Below are 15,068 nucleotides of genomic sequence, written 5' to 3' on the forward strand. Positions count from 1 at the left end.
TATTATGTGTGATTATGTGTGATTATTTTTCATAAAGTTCGTGAAGACAGGTCATAATCGACATTACTTACGACCTTATTTACCGTTAGTTGATTTTCAATTTCAACATTTTTGAATGTATCCTCAAGTTTTTCGCGCACGTACAAACGGGGAAAAAATACGCCTTTTTACCTTGACACGTGATAAACGATCGTATAATGGTGCATACGTCCTTATAGCATTTATTAATAATCGAAGATTCGTATGCAGATCAATTTGGAAGAGAATGCACCATACACGAGAGTACGTCATTCCCCCCTCCCCCCATCCCCCTCCAGCTCTTTGGGAAGCTCATTTTATCGGACTTACTTTCACTCGTCAGACCTATCATACCAACGTTCATCAGTGTTCCATGTGTGGATGGGTCAAACAAAGTCGTGCGTTCGATGCTATCGTATTATTTATTGTTTGTAACTTAAATTGAGTCGAATGACATTCTGCGTAATATGTTCGCGAAAAACTAATTACAATAACGAGGGTTATTCAAAGGCGTAAAATAATCCCGATGCTCGTTGTGCTTTGAAAACATTCATCGGCTGAATTCCAGGCAACTCAATTATGAGCCTTCAATTTATCGTCACTTCTTTTTTCATCGGCGGAATCGTCTGCTTGATGATCTATCATGCGAGAAGATTTCGTCTGTATCAGAAAGCATGGAAATTTCGTGGGCCACTCGTGTTTTTACCGTTTTTGGGTAACGCCCTGACTTTCGCCGGAAATACCGAAGGTGAGTTTGAATATTCATTACCATCAGCTTTTCAGTTTTGGTAAATATTGCTCGTCTGACAAATACGCATGATTCCACTGATGACATTAAACCTGAAAGCGCAGGTGATGTTAATGTGTATTCAAATACCCCACATTTATATATGTATATTACTTGACTAAAGTACCATAATTTTGATTATAGATCTACTGAAAACACTCGATAATCTCGCAAACAGCTATTCGTCACCTTATCGTGCTTGGTTTGGACAGGACTTGGCGATTTTTGTCTCTCACCCGAATCATATAAAGGTAACAGACCTTCAGAGGTGCCAGAGGAATTTAATCCATGAATTACAGTATTACATGCATTATTACAATTATACATGTATTACTTCCATAGGAGTTACTGTGCAGTGATAAAGCAATCGAGAAGTCAAAATTTTATACATTTTTTCGACCTTGGTTGGGAAACGGTTTATTCACCGCCCCTGGTGAGTTTTTATCGTTTGTCGGTTGAAAAACGTATCAAATTTTTACAAAACCAATTGCTGACTAGAAATGTGAAGATGTCTCGAGACAGAATGCAATATTGCATAAACTTTGCAGTATCATAACTTTGTAAAGTTTGAGATAACTCAGATACATATTATATCGCAGTATATTTCAGATACGTTGTGAAAACGTAACGTTGCAAGCTTTCGTTGATTGCACATTCTTTTGAATCAAATTGCAATGCGGCTGCGGTGACTTACCGAAATATTTCTACAATGTTGAAATGACGCGTTTTGTAGGCGGTGTTTCAAGTCTCAAATTTTTTACATATTACAGTAACATAACTTTGTTAGCGATGGCACAATATAGTCAGCGATATATCAACCTAAAGAGGATAATTGAAACATTGCTGCAATGTTTTGTGTGCATGCAATATTTTTGTGATGCTGCAGTTGCATTTGCAATGTAAAGAAACATTGTAGCAATACTTGTAATATTGCGTGCCATGTGAAATCGCTAGAAATATTTTCGTTTTATCATGATTCAGCTGGAATATGGCGCGTGCATCGCAAGCTGATCGGGCCGACTTTTAACCTAAAAATTCTCGAATCTTTTGTACCGATATTTGCGGCTCATTCCAAAACGATGGCGGACAAAATGGAGGCCAATATAAATGGAGGAGAATTCCGAATATTCGAATACGTATCGTTGTGTACGTTGGATATTATTTGCGGTTTGTCAATGAAGCTCAATAATTGAATTTAATCGCTCACAAGCACAAGAAATTGTAGCATTTTCTATTTACTGTTTTAGAAACAACGATGGGCGTGAAAATGGAAGCACAGAACAAATCGGGATGCGACTACGTTGAAGCCGCAGAGAAGTAACCATTGCAAATATTTCCACCATTGTTTACATTGTTTAATTATAACTATAATATATACTTACTTTTCAGGTTATTTTCAATTATTTACGAAAGAATTCTCAAGCCTTGGCTTCATCCTGACGCGATTTTTTATCGTTCCAAACTTGGCAAAGAACAGACAGATCGCATCAAAACTTTGTTCTGTTTTACTGATAACGTGAGTTCATTTTTAGTCATCTTTATTAAAGATATTCAGATAACACAGTAAATTATTTTCGCTTCAATGACCAAAGAATAAAGTGTGACCAAATTTTTTCAGGTGATACTGAAAAAGAAACAGGCCTTGCCGAGTGGTGATCGTCGTGAGATAGCTATGAATCATGAAGATGAAACTTGTGAGTAAATTTCCTTGAAATATTGAAGCCATACGAAAATCACGTTCAAATCCATTGATATTAATGAAATCATTAATGAATACCATGTTTAGGAACTAAAAATCGGAAAGTCTGTCGGAAGAAATTTTTTATTCAGATCTTTAGCGAACTTTTTGGGACGCAAAATTTAAGGAATGTTTACATTGACGAATCATCATTTTGCTTCTTATTGGATACTTATGCACTAGAATCAAATTGCAGTCTAATTGACTGATGCATTGATTCGACTATCTACGTAGGTACTTCACGGTCACGGAGAAAAGCTTTTCTAGATTTGCTGATGGAACTGACGTACGATGAAATGAAATTTTCGGATTCTGAATTGCGTCAGGAAGTTAATACATTAGTGCTGGCGGTGCGTATTGATTGATTAACATACAATGAAACTGTGAATAGATATCGATAAGATTGGAAATTTCTTTTTAGGGAAACGACACAATATCCAATGCAATGTGCTACGTGATGCTGATGCTCGCTTCTCATCCCGAAGTTCAGGTGAGTATTCATATTTTTCGTTAAAACGTTATTTGAAGGTTCCATTTTTTTCTTTGTTAGAGCGATATCATTACTTGATAAAATTCTCAAAGATTCTAGAAACTATGATGAGCACTACAAAAGTCTGATAAACTCTTATCAGTTCGCCTATTAGTATATTTTTATTACTTTCTGCACTTCCTTCGAACGTTTTCAGACATTTTCTAGAGATTTTTATTAAGTATCCGATTTTTGAACACATTTCTTCACAAGTGGTTGGAATTATTTTATTCGATGAAAGTAACAACGACAATGTTATATTATAGTTTTAATCCCCACTTTGTATGGCGTACAGGAAAAGGTTTATCGCGAACTGCAAAGCATTTTCATGGATCAAGACCCTGATGAACGATTTGTGACACAGGAAGACCTGCCGCATATGGAATATTTGGAGCGTGTGATAAAAGAAACCTTGCGTTTATTTCCAATCGCGCCTATCCTCGGTCGCACAGTGATGGAGGACTTGGAGATAGGTGCGTATGCATTCTAATTTTTACAAATGTGGGTGTGATCTTGGTTTTTTCGCCTAATGATTGGTTCCTCATTTGACTATCGAGTAAAAAAAAAACTTCCCTCGACCTCGTAATCGATAAAAATGTCCCGAACTCTAATTTAAGGTGGGTTCACGCTGCCGAAAGGAAGTATGGCCGTTGTGAACACGTTCACAGTTCATAGAAGCAAAGAATACTGGCTAGATCCCCTTAAGTTTGATCCAGACAGATTTCTGCCTCAAGAAGTTGCACAGCGCCATTCCTATTGCTATCTACCCTTTAGCGGCGGACCCAGGAATTGTATAGGTATGCACACAGAACACAATACTGCAGAAACATAGCAGCAATGTAATATTACAAGGTTCGGAATATTTCAGATACATTCCGCAATATTGTATCAGCATAACTATACAAAGTTAGAAATATTTCAGATTTATATGTTGCGGAACATTGCATGATCATTGTGGCAATGCAATTTTGCAAGTTTTGATATGTTTGAGGTAAATTGCCTAATGTTCTACAAGATTGCAAGAACGTAACTTTGCAGCCTTTGGAATATTTTTGGTTATACAATGCGCAATGTTGCAGAAATATTTCGATGATACTTTTGCAATATTGTTGTACTGTGGATGAGATGTATGAGTAGAAAAACATATGCGTCGGGATGTGTGGTAATGAAAATTTTTGAGACGAGGAGGAGGCCATGATTACGTAGCAGAATATATTTGTCGGCGCGCCCAACAACTTAAATCACTAAAAACAAATTACACAAGTGTTACTGATCTATCATACAATATCCGGGCGACGCAAAGGGAGAAAAATTATCCACAAGCCACTGCGGTTCTGTAGAGACCGTGCGCAAAATTCACGGCAGCGCCAAATCGATTCTATTTGTCCCAACCGACGGGCATTTTCCCCTGTCTACGCCAATGACTCAGCCAATTATAAACTTCTGTGGTTACGGAAGGATAGGGACAATTTTCGCCACTCGCGGCGCTACTCGTACTCATCTCTGATAGGGACTGAGCGTGAGTACGAGTAGCGCCGCGAGTGGCGAAAATTGTCCCTATCCTTCCGTAACCACAGAAGTTTATAATTGGCTGAGTCATTGGCGTAGACAGGGGAAAATGCCCGTCGGTTGGGACAAATAGAATCGATTTGGCGCTGCCGTGAATTTTGCAAACGGTCTCTATACTCCGTCCAACAAGAGAATAGACTTACTTCTCGCATCGGTGAATGAGGTGGGGAGAGAGTGGGGAGACAATAGCGCGCTCCCCAGTATTCTATACGTCCGGTCTGGGCCCCGTGCATTATTTTTATTTAAGAAATAAGATAGATGAAATAATTTTTACACAATACAACACGCAATATTAATGTTTGTAATGTTATGTATAGTATATTTACGAGTCGTCAGATTTTGAGGTTATGTACGGGATAAGTAATATGATACAAATAGTTACACCAAAAAAGGAAAACATTGGCAAGTAATGCGTGGTATAATCGCTGTCGTCGATCGAGGAATCTGTTTCAGCGTTCACATTAATTACCAACGGTGAAATTTGGTCGATGTAAGAGTTAGGGTTGTATCAAATGACTCTCCCGCTTTAGCGTTGAGCAGACTGCCTTTATTCGACCCCTACCTCTAACCTTCTCGATGGCGCACACCACAACTCCGTTCTGTGCTGCCACCTCCTTACAGTCGACCATTCTGTCAGCGATTTCTTATATGTCCCATAATTTTTTTAATTCCTCCGTTGCGTGTTTAACAAAATTGTTCGAGTCTTGGGCCCTCAGTCGAGCAACACATACATTCTGTCCAGTCCTATCCTTCTTACTAATCCAAAATGTTTTGTTTGTCCAGGCGCAAGATATGCCATGATGGAAATGAAAACGTGTCTCGCTCACATTCTTCGGAAATACGTTCTCAAAAAGGACAAAGTTCAGCTCATAAGTGAAATACGGGTTAAAGTGGACAGCTTACTGAGGCCAGTTGAGCCGATCACGTTGTGCATAGAAAGACGATCGTCGAAACTTGATTGATGACGCAGTTTGTGACGTATTTCGATGTCCCTTAAGCCTGTCGCTTAATGCACATGAATAAGTCATCAAGAGTTTCCCCTTTTTCGCTGTACGGTCTGAACCGGTTACCAGCGTCCGAGTGTCTTCTATCACTGTAGATTTAGAAGAAACGGGCGGGTGCGGGTGAAAAATCAGAAAAACGAAAAATCAGAATGGTCAGAATTTCGAACATAAATATATTGAAAACTCACAATCACGAAAGAACAAGGTGGTGAATCTTCATTAAGCCAGAAATAATGGAAATAGAACATGAAAGTATCGAAATTTGAAGTTATAGAATTTAGAATACACAACTGGTGAAAATTCCTAACGGCCATTAGCAAAATGAGGCAAATACGATTGCTCACGAACGCAAGTAAATAACCTTCGGATGCATCATAAAGTAGAATTTTCATCTAATCGAATTCATAAATGCGAAGCATCAAGAATCAGAACGGTTAGAACTCCGAGTAGTAATCTCATAGAAGGCTCAGAATATAGAATTGCAGTATATCAGAATCGTCAGAATGAAGAATCGCAATATATCAGAAGAGTCGATAATTCATATCATATTAGAAGCCAAGAAATATAAGTTTTTGACATCAAAAGTCATATTCAATCTTTTAATGAGATAAAAATATTGCAGAATTTGTTTGATTCTGTACATAAAACATTTTACAAGTCAAAGTAGATTAGTTGGATAGACTCGGAATGTGAAATTCTGGTAGTAAGCCAATTATACGGTTACTTTCGGAATACTTATCTTTCCGAACTGTACGATTCTGAATAATGACTCTTCTACATTCTGGATATCTGTTTTCCGCCGTTTCTAGATGATCGAGTTCTAACTTTTATTTTTATAATATTTGGACATTTGAGAATATGAAACTTTCTACAAATTCATTCTCTGGAATATTGACTCTATATATTATTAAATTCTGTGTCTCTGAATTCTTGGATTATCTTTTTCTGAAGTACGTGGGTTTGGATAATAGAGCCCTCTGCTAAATTCATTTTAGGCAAGCTGCAGCTTTTTATTGGGCACCATTCGGGACTTAAAATTTCTGATAGTATCTGTTCTCTCATATTTGTTATTCGAGTTTATCAAATTCGGAATTCTGGCCATTCTGATTTTCGGTTTTTCTGATTTCTTACCCCCACCCGAAACGGGCTTAGTACCGGACAGTTTGCATTATACCCACCCGTTCATAGTTATAGTACATCTATATCTTATAATGTGCTTCTACTTCACGCATTACATTACCAATCTTGGTGCATTTCTCATCTCCTCCGAAAGGGGTAAGTTAATTATATTAGCCAGTGCTTCGATTCTTTTGAAAAAGTGAAAGAATGGATCGATTCTTGGATCTTATCAAAGGATGAAGAATTTTTTCGGGATTCGGGATTCGTTTGTTGCCTGAAAGATGGGCCAAAGTAGTGGAAAGTGACGGACAATACTTTGAAACATAAATAAGATACCATTTCTTTTAATATAGTTTTTAAAATTAAAAAAAAAACGGCGGGAGCAAAGTTGTAGACCTAATATTTTGCGTGCCTTGCACTTTGAACATTGTTCTTAACGAATATTGTCTTTGTATATTATCAAAATTAGTATCTCGTCTTATTCGATTCACCTACTTCGCTTCCATATGGCTGAACAGTCTGGTCTGGATTCCCTTACATCACAAAGCAACTCCGTGCTGTGCACTCAAGATTGATCACCCAGTCCCATGTTTTCCATTTCACGAATATCGCTGCATTTGAGCTGTAGCAGCATACCTCATCGTCTCTACCACACTGTAAAAAAAGTGTTAGCATTTACACCATTTCAATACCGTGCGTAGTCCCAGGAAGTCAACTGCATAAACAGTGTTCATGGATGGTGTCAGGATCTTGGTGTCTAAACAGTAATTCTAAATAAAACCGATTTCAGCAACACCTGCTACATTTACACCCTGACAATAACACCGGAAAATAGACGTTTCGAGAATGATACTATAGAATGGAACCTAAGTAATTACGCCACATCCAACACTAGAAATGTGTGAATTATTTATTGTAATATAATAGCATCATATTCCTCACAGGAGTCACAGTCGCACCTACAGTGATGAGATTTTGATGTCATACACATATGTGTTTAAAGAAATACGATTTTTGACTGTGAGGTATTATCTAAAAATGAATTAACGTTATTTACAAAACAAGGAAAATCTTTTTTTATTCGGTACAGTCGTACATACAATGCTGATCAAAAGTTTGGTTACACCAGGCGAAATTTCCTGCTGCACTACAAGTTAGATAGCGGACTCAGAAATGAAGATAGTCAAACGTTCCAAATGGTGTTTTAAAGAAGACAAATTTACCTTCATTTTGCTTTTTTGAAAAATTCTCTACAATTTTCTTTGGCCCCGGTACGTATTTTTGAACATGGCCGTTTTTCGGCTATTTTTTAGCTCTACGGTAAAATATTGATAATACGCTGGTACGTCCGGTATTAGCGTCAACCGCAAGTGGGTGGGACGTACGTCTTTTTTTTTCAATTTCTCGTACAGATATGACTTGTGTAGTGTTGGGGTATCACCGTGGCAGGGTTGGAATGTACTAGTGGTAGTCTCTAGTTTCACAAGATGGGAAGATGCACCAGCTATCTCTGCAGTCGATGCGATTACTGCTCTCGGTGACGATCCACCGTGGTGCTATTTTACTAAGTAGTAGGTCTGTGATTTTGCGTGCGTGTGTGTGTGTGTGTGTGTGAGTTCAGGCCCGTGGGATGACTTGCAAAACTGCATCAGTTGCACGTAATGCCAAGGTAAAGTCTTGCGTGAGAGTTGTGTGCGTGTGTAAATGATGATTCTTGTTAGTTATATAAGAATATAACAAGTTGTTTTTATTTGGACTATCGTTACAAAAATAATAAAACAGAAAGCAAATACATGAAGCAGTAATTATCAACAAATAATTTAGAAATGGTCATATAAATGATACAAACAAGAATAAATGAAGTTGGATTAATATCGACACCAATTACCAAGATTAACCTTCAAGGTTATAATAATAATAATAAATACAAGCAGTATGTACTGATCGAAAGGTAGGTAATTTTAAATTAAATAATATTCGTGAGAGAAGCGCAACGAAGTTACGGAAATCTCTAATGAGAATAAAGGAATTGAGGAATGAAATCAAGCGTTCAATTAAAGAATTTAAATGTGATACCAGATCAGTTGAGGAGCCTCAGCTGATTTTTTGGTTCGGCGGATTAGCACCTCTAAAGGAGGCTTCGAAATGAGAGTTTTTTACTGTCAGGTCGCCGGCTGTTTTTATACAGGTTTGGTGGCCCCCCCATCTTGTGCGGCATGCTAAATTTATCTCTAGGTGTGCTACAACTATGATTTTTTTTATCAATATCTGCAGTTATATTAGTCGTGTGGAAATAATTTATTTAGAAAATTTGTTGGAAATTTAATAAAAATTATACTAGGAATTATATCAGCACATTGATGTTTACGGAAGTTCCAGAGGAAAAAAGATGATTTGCGACACTAAACGAACTGTAATAAGAAAACAGTTGATTAAATTTTAAAAAACTCCGCACTGGTGCATACGTGTGAGCCGCGCGGTCGGTAATTGCAGGATTGCCCCCTACGGTAAGTCGGTGCATTATGGTAAGTAGAGTAATTATGATGTCGATTCCGGTCAAATAGATCCCCGCAGTGCCGACAGTGCCCAATTTCCCCCACCGTCGAGCATGTCGTAACTGCAAGCTCTTGGACCCACAGGCCCAGGATGTCACGTCCTTCGTCTATCAAGTCGCAAGGTGCGTGGAAGTCAAACCGTATTTGCCTTTTTGGACAGAGTAGAGTTGGAAAATCTTCATTATGGCCTGAGTCTTGTGTAAATTCGTCAAACCGAGCATCCGGTTTATTCTGTTAATTGCAAAAGACTCACTGTCTTCTAAATTTCAATCTTTACTGTTCTTTACTGAATCTCATTATTTTGTGAATATACATTATGATGATTATTCCAGTTTCCGCAATCAAATCAAGTTACGCCCTGATCTAAAAGGAATTAGGTAATATTCAGTGTTCGTTTTAAAATAATAATCAACTACGTTACTATTTTCATTAAAAATCGTTTTAAACTCATAGTAATCCAGTTATTTCGCATTATAATTAATCGTGTGTAAATCATTTGAACGTTTTCGAACAATACCTTTCGGCAATCAGTATGACTATTCAACAATTCAAAAGCGGCTGAACAAGAACATCATCGTGTCATTTTCAACTATCTATTCGACTCCGACCCCGAGGTGAGGCTTTCGTCCAGAAACACCACCAACAATGACCTAAACGACGCAACGGCTCTCAAACTCGCCGATCTTTACATCCAAAGAGAAGTCGATTCTTCTCACCGTTTTATAAATTTTCGCATAACATATTATGTAACAAAAATGAGAGGAAAAATTCTCTAGCCACCGTCTAACTTGAAAATATTGTTTTCTAAGAATATCAATGTCAAATTTAATAATAGAATTGCAGAGTAAAATCGAGTAAAACAGAATTGGTGCCTTATAGCGGCAAATAATAACCTTGGGTATTCAGAGAGACACTCTCCTATTTTCAGCTCGGACCCGAAGCACAATTTTACAAATTTTAAATCAATCATAGATTCATCATATCAATAATGGTGAGGTTACACGTGTGACCACATGCATAGGATTTTTGTTCATATATACCTGAGTCCTAACGCGTTACGCTTTCAGAGGGAATACCCTCCTGGCTCAGCCATGTACATTTATTCATAAACTAAAATCTAGCCTGTGCGTGTGATCCTACAGATCAACTGATTCATAATGCAGAACTGTATTTTTAATATAAGTTACTTTTAATCTGAAAAAGAGATATCATGTTATAATAACCGATCATCGGTAGAATTAATGATCGTTCAGCATAGATGTTCGTGGTATCAATTATATGTGTACCCAAATATCATTAGCATAATACAACATTTGCTAAAGAGCGTAAACAATCGAATTTAACCAGTTCTGCAGGTTCTCTGTACCTATTTGAACATAAATTCGTCCGTCGACGTTATCTGTGTTTAAATTCACACACTTTAGTAATTCTACGTTCATATAAATTCCAGGTGAACACACTTTGCTGGAGGAAACTTGACCGTGCTGCTGATTTTTGTGGTTCATAGAAACAAAGAGTATTGGCCAGATCCGCTCAAGTTTGATCCGGACATATTTTTATCGGTGGAAATTGCGAAACGCCATTCATACTGCTTTCTGCCATTCAGCGCTGGACCAAGATATTGCATAGGTGAATATACCGGGACAGTCTCTTGAAACTTGAAAATCAACTGCGCATGTGCAAGTTTTATTGGCTATTCGTGCAGGTTGGCCATCCCGAGTTTCAGCTGTCAAACTGTTTCTGCCGGCGATGTAGTTGATACGAATTATCGAGGTTAGAATCTCAAATAATCGAGGTAGTGACATGGAAAGGTTTGGGAAGAATTTGTTATTGAGTCGGAAGGTTGATTTTTCAAAGAGCGGTCGGAATTTGATGTTTATGCTCTTTGAAACTTCAAACGTACACATTCTGTGTACGTTGGCCCGCCTGCATCGCAGAAAAAAGTATCGCTGCGGGCAGATTTCGCCGACCAATAAGATTGACTTATTTGGCGCTTGCGCAGTTGATTTTCGTGTTTCAAGAGATTGTCCCGGTATGTATTTCAGGAACACTTGGTATGGTATAGGAAAATCTGCGAGGAAGATGTTCAAAATGATTGAGACAATTCTTGAATCTCGTCACAATTTTAGGTATCAAGTTTTCCATGATGGAAATGAAGACGCTCCTCGCAACATTTCTTTGGACGTATACATATAATAAAAAAAGACCAAGTCATACCGCCGAGTGAAATAAAGTTGAAAATAGATACTTTACTGAAGCCTGTAGATCCCATCAAACTGCGGATAGAACGACGTCCGTCGAGGCTGGATTACATTGAAAAAGACGAGTTTACTGGATTTGGGACAGGTTTCACCTGTGTGATCCGAGAAAATTGGCTCCGCTAATTTTGTTTTCCTATATATTTTATTACAATTACATTCTTCTTACTTTATACTCTAATCAGTTCCGTCTTTTCCATAAGGACACATGGGGCACCTGACCAGCGTCCCAGGCTTCATGGGGGTCTCAAAATACCGACGTCGTTGTTTACATGGAAAAAAGAGGAGGTCAATATTTAACGCAATTTTATTAAGAATTGCCGTTGAAATTTATAAATTTAAATATAAATCGAAAACTAGATGTGATTTCTAAATATTTTCTAAACAGTGAACGAAATTTCACTAAATCTAACAAAAATTCAACAATACGCATAAAGTAAGATTTCTTAATTAATCCTATAAAATTTATACAAATATTTATATACATATTAAATAGTAAGGAATAAAATTAAAATTTCCGAAAGAAATTTTTTTAAATGTAGTATATTATTTTGTTATTGTTTAGTTGATTGTACAAGGTAGTGTAGTCAAATTTACCAATCATTTTTATACCATATAATATACTATAAGAAAAATTTTTTACTCAAGATATAGAGGTACCGCAAGTCGATTTTATGTATTTATGTAAGCTGTTTTTTCGTAAAATTTAGATAAGATCATAATTGCCAGTGTAAATATATATTTTACGAAGCAACCATAAGATAGCTTTTTTGTAGATTGATTTATTCTTAACAAAAAAGCTGCCTTGTTAAATTTGACATAATCAGTATTTGATGAGATATTTTTCAAAGACGCATTGACTACAAAAAAAAAAAAAAAACTACAAAAAAGGTATCTTGTCGTTTTTTCGTGAAATATACATTTACACTGGCAATTATGATCTTATCTAAATTTGATGAAAAAAAACCTTAAATAAATACATAATATCGACTCGCGCTACCTCCAAATCTTGAGTAAAAAATTTTTCCGCTTGCAGGCATTATTTTTTCGTCACTTCAAATCGTTTTTTCACTATCCCTTTTTTTCGAAAAAAATAATGATTTTTTTGAATCACCCTAATATATATACATACTACTTAGCATTGCGTAGCTTACGAGTTCAATTGCTTGATGATCGATGGTATGATGCATAACAATTATGAATGCAGTAATGTTGTACACTATGATGGCAACTGTGTGGATTGATATAGATGTAAGAACTTATGGTAGGAGCGTGCATGACGCTATTATGGAAATTGCCCGTCGGTAATTCGTGGCGCGGAAACGGCGCACCCGTGATTACCGGCTGGGACGTAACGATACGTAGAAAAAGGTCGAATTTACTTGGTGGGTGAGAGTAGGAATACTACATGACCTCCATGCAGTTTAATTTATTCTAATAGTCCCAAGGTTCCCTTATACGACTGACAGCCATCCAAAATCACATGAAAATAGCATATGTGAAGAAATGTATGATTCTTGCTGAATCTGCGGAACGCTCGCTAAATCTCTCGGTACGGACCGAAAAGTTATCGAATAAGCTTCTTGGTCGTGACACGTTAGCAATATTTGAATGATAAAAGCAGCCGGTAATTAAGAGAAGATAATTATTGAAAGATCCATTAGTGGTCCGTGTGGATGTCGGTGAACATTTAGTAAGCGCTGTTCGGAAATTGAGTTCCGAGTTGCTACTTATGACAGTGATTCAGTGTTGAAGATCGCAGAACTTGTGGTTATAATTAACGGAAGTTGCATATAACATTACGAAATGTTTAGTGAAACCCATTTCGTAGTTGGTGCTACTTTCTTAAGTGGATTAATTCTCCTGGTGATATATCATCTTAGGCGACTGCGCCTGTACAAAAAGGCTTCAAAATTCTGCGGTCCGCCAACGTTACCGTTTGTGGGAAACGCTTTTCAATTCTTGGGAAATACCGAAGGTGAAATTTCGTTTGCTCAGATTCTCTCTCTTGGAAAAAAACCACTGATTCAGCTTCGTCCATAACCCTTCTTTTACTTTTTGCTGTCTCAGATATCTTCAACAAGTGCATCGAACTGTCGCGTGTGTATCCTTCACCTTATCGCGTCTGGCTCGGACCTCAGTTGTTGATTTTCCTATCCGGACCAGAGGAAGTCAAGGTTATAAGGTCTTCATTAAATATCTGGGCGATTGAGCACTACTACGCGATATATATGTTACATGGTCCACTCAATCTGTACGAAAAATACCCTCTCTTAAATTATCGACTAAGATTTCCCAGGTACTTTCTTCGCCATCTTAAAAAAAGGGGAATTTAAAAATTATGTTTTAAGCGACAACTCGGCTCCCCGTCGTTAGACAAGAAATTTCGACCAAATACTTTTTGAAGTTATACTTCTTTAGGCGCGTTATGAACAACTGATGAGAGTGAAATTTCAAGATGCGCGCGCATCACTGTAACACAAAATTAACAGGATGAAGTTGCCCACTCAACCGAATTCATTAAGTCTCGAAAAATTAGTGAATATTAGTGAAAAAATTGTGCTAAAATACTTTCTCAAGTGCTCCAATATAATTGAGGTTAGTTATCCGTATGTATTATTTATTGATATAAATTAAAATATCATTATTTAATATAATTAATACTAAATATTATTAAATTATCAATGTTGAATATTTATTATTGGTTTTTTAATATTTACAAAATAAAGAAATAAATTTAAAAGAACATTTAATAAAAAGTTCGTGACAAAAATTTAATAGATTATTTAAATATAATGTAAGACATCCGTTATTTGTTTTATTGTTTTTTAATAATGCCAAAGAAGTATAACTTCTCACGCGCGTACATAAGTACACGCACCCATTTTTTTTTGTTACTTTCTTTACGCTCTGTAATTTCGGTCACATACATTTTTTAATTATCATTGATCGTTGTTGAGATATCGAACGAAATAGTGAGAAATCAAGAAATTGAAACTTGTTTTTCCATTTTTTCTAAATTTTTCCTTTCTCGTGATACATATAAAAAAAATGTCTAGTATAAAACTTGCAGAGCTAACAAATACCTAGAATGTAATATTATATTACATGGGGGATTCCAAGTCAAATCGAAGGAGAAACGAGATTTTTGCCTGATCACTTTTGATGTTTTCGCCCTTTTACTTATTTGAAACTCGTATTGAAAGCATCAAATCTGAATTTTTTCAGATTTTCCTAACCAAGCATTTTCTTACCACAACTAGTCGAAAAATCAGCTTTTGACGATTTTTCATTTTTTCAAGTCAACATAGTTTGAAATTTAGATGACATATGGAAAAAGTTCCTGCACAAAAGTTTCGCATTTTTGTATGAAATTTCTAAAAATAATTTTGTGCGATTTTTCATGCCCCGTTAAAGTATAGTGTTGACGAAAAATCTTTGAAGATCTTCTGTAACAAAACAGTGCTCTAATCGAGTTGGCTGAGATTTTT

The 15,068-nt window shown here is 36.7% G+C and overlaps 2 protein-coding genes and 2 long non-coding RNA genes across 6 annotated transcripts in view; 3 read left to right on the top strand and 1 right to left on the bottom strand.

The window, feature by feature from the left end:
* The first annotated feature begins 339 nt into the window (after nt 1–339).
* LOC124175083 (cytochrome P450 4C1-like) lies at nt 340–5,603 on the top strand. The gene is made up of 12 exons (XM_046554963.1): nt 340–766; nt 950–1,056; nt 1,148–1,238; nt 1,787–1,972; nt 2,053–2,122; nt 2,195–2,321; nt 2,424–2,499; nt 2,778–2,893; nt 2,965–3,033; nt 3,368–3,545; nt 3,690–3,869; nt 5,425–5,603. Exons 1-12 carry the CDS (start codon nt 598–600, stop codon nt 5,601–5,603), a joined length of 1,548 nt encoding a protein of 515 aa, XP_046410919.1. The 5' UTR covers nt 340–597.
* A 94-nt stretch (nt 5,604–5,697) lies between these two features.
* Nucleotides 5,698–8,314, bottom strand: LOC124175090. 2 transcript variants are annotated; one of them, XR_006869089.1, is made up of 3 exons: nt 7,988–8,314; nt 7,260–7,418; nt 5,698–5,734 (listed from the first exon to the last, which is right to left on the bottom strand). It is a non-coding gene; the product is annotated as an uncharacterized LOC124175090 (long non-coding RNA). The 2 variants fall into 2 exon arrangements; XR_006869088.1 differs by lacking the exon at nt 7,988–8,314 and having other exon boundaries at nt 7,260–7,666.
* Nucleotides 8,315–9,056: 742 nt separating this feature from the next.
* LOC124175091 lies at nt 9,057–11,843 on the top strand. 2 transcript variants are annotated; one of them, XR_006869091.1, is made up of 3 exons: nt 9,057–9,696; nt 10,770–10,948; nt 11,365–11,843. It is a non-coding gene; the product is annotated as an uncharacterized LOC124175091 (long non-coding RNA). The 2 variants fall into 2 exon arrangements; XR_006869090.1 differs by having other exon boundaries at nt 11,449–11,843.
* Nucleotides 11,844–12,948: 1,105 nt separating this feature from the next.
* Nucleotides 12,949–15,068, top strand: part of LOC124174573 — a 36,389-nt gene continuing 34,269 nt past the window's right edge. Inside the window, exons 1-2 of the mRNA XM_046553780.1 lie at nt 12,949–13,555; nt 13,648–13,831. Of these exons, the coding sequence (XP_046409736.1) occupies nt 13,384–13,555; nt 13,648–13,831 (356 nt within the window). The 5' untranslated portion in view covers nt 12,949–13,383. The remainder of the gene's footprint in view (nt 13,556–13,647; nt 13,832–15,068) is intronic.

The sequence above is a fragment of the Neodiprion fabricii genome, chromosome 2 (assembly GCF_021155785.1).
Source record: "Neodiprion fabricii isolate iyNeoFabr1 chromosome 2, iyNeoFabr1.1, whole genome shotgun sequence".
Taxonomy (NCBI): domain Eukaryota; kingdom Metazoa; phylum Arthropoda; class Insecta; order Hymenoptera; family Diprionidae; genus Neodiprion; species Neodiprion fabricii.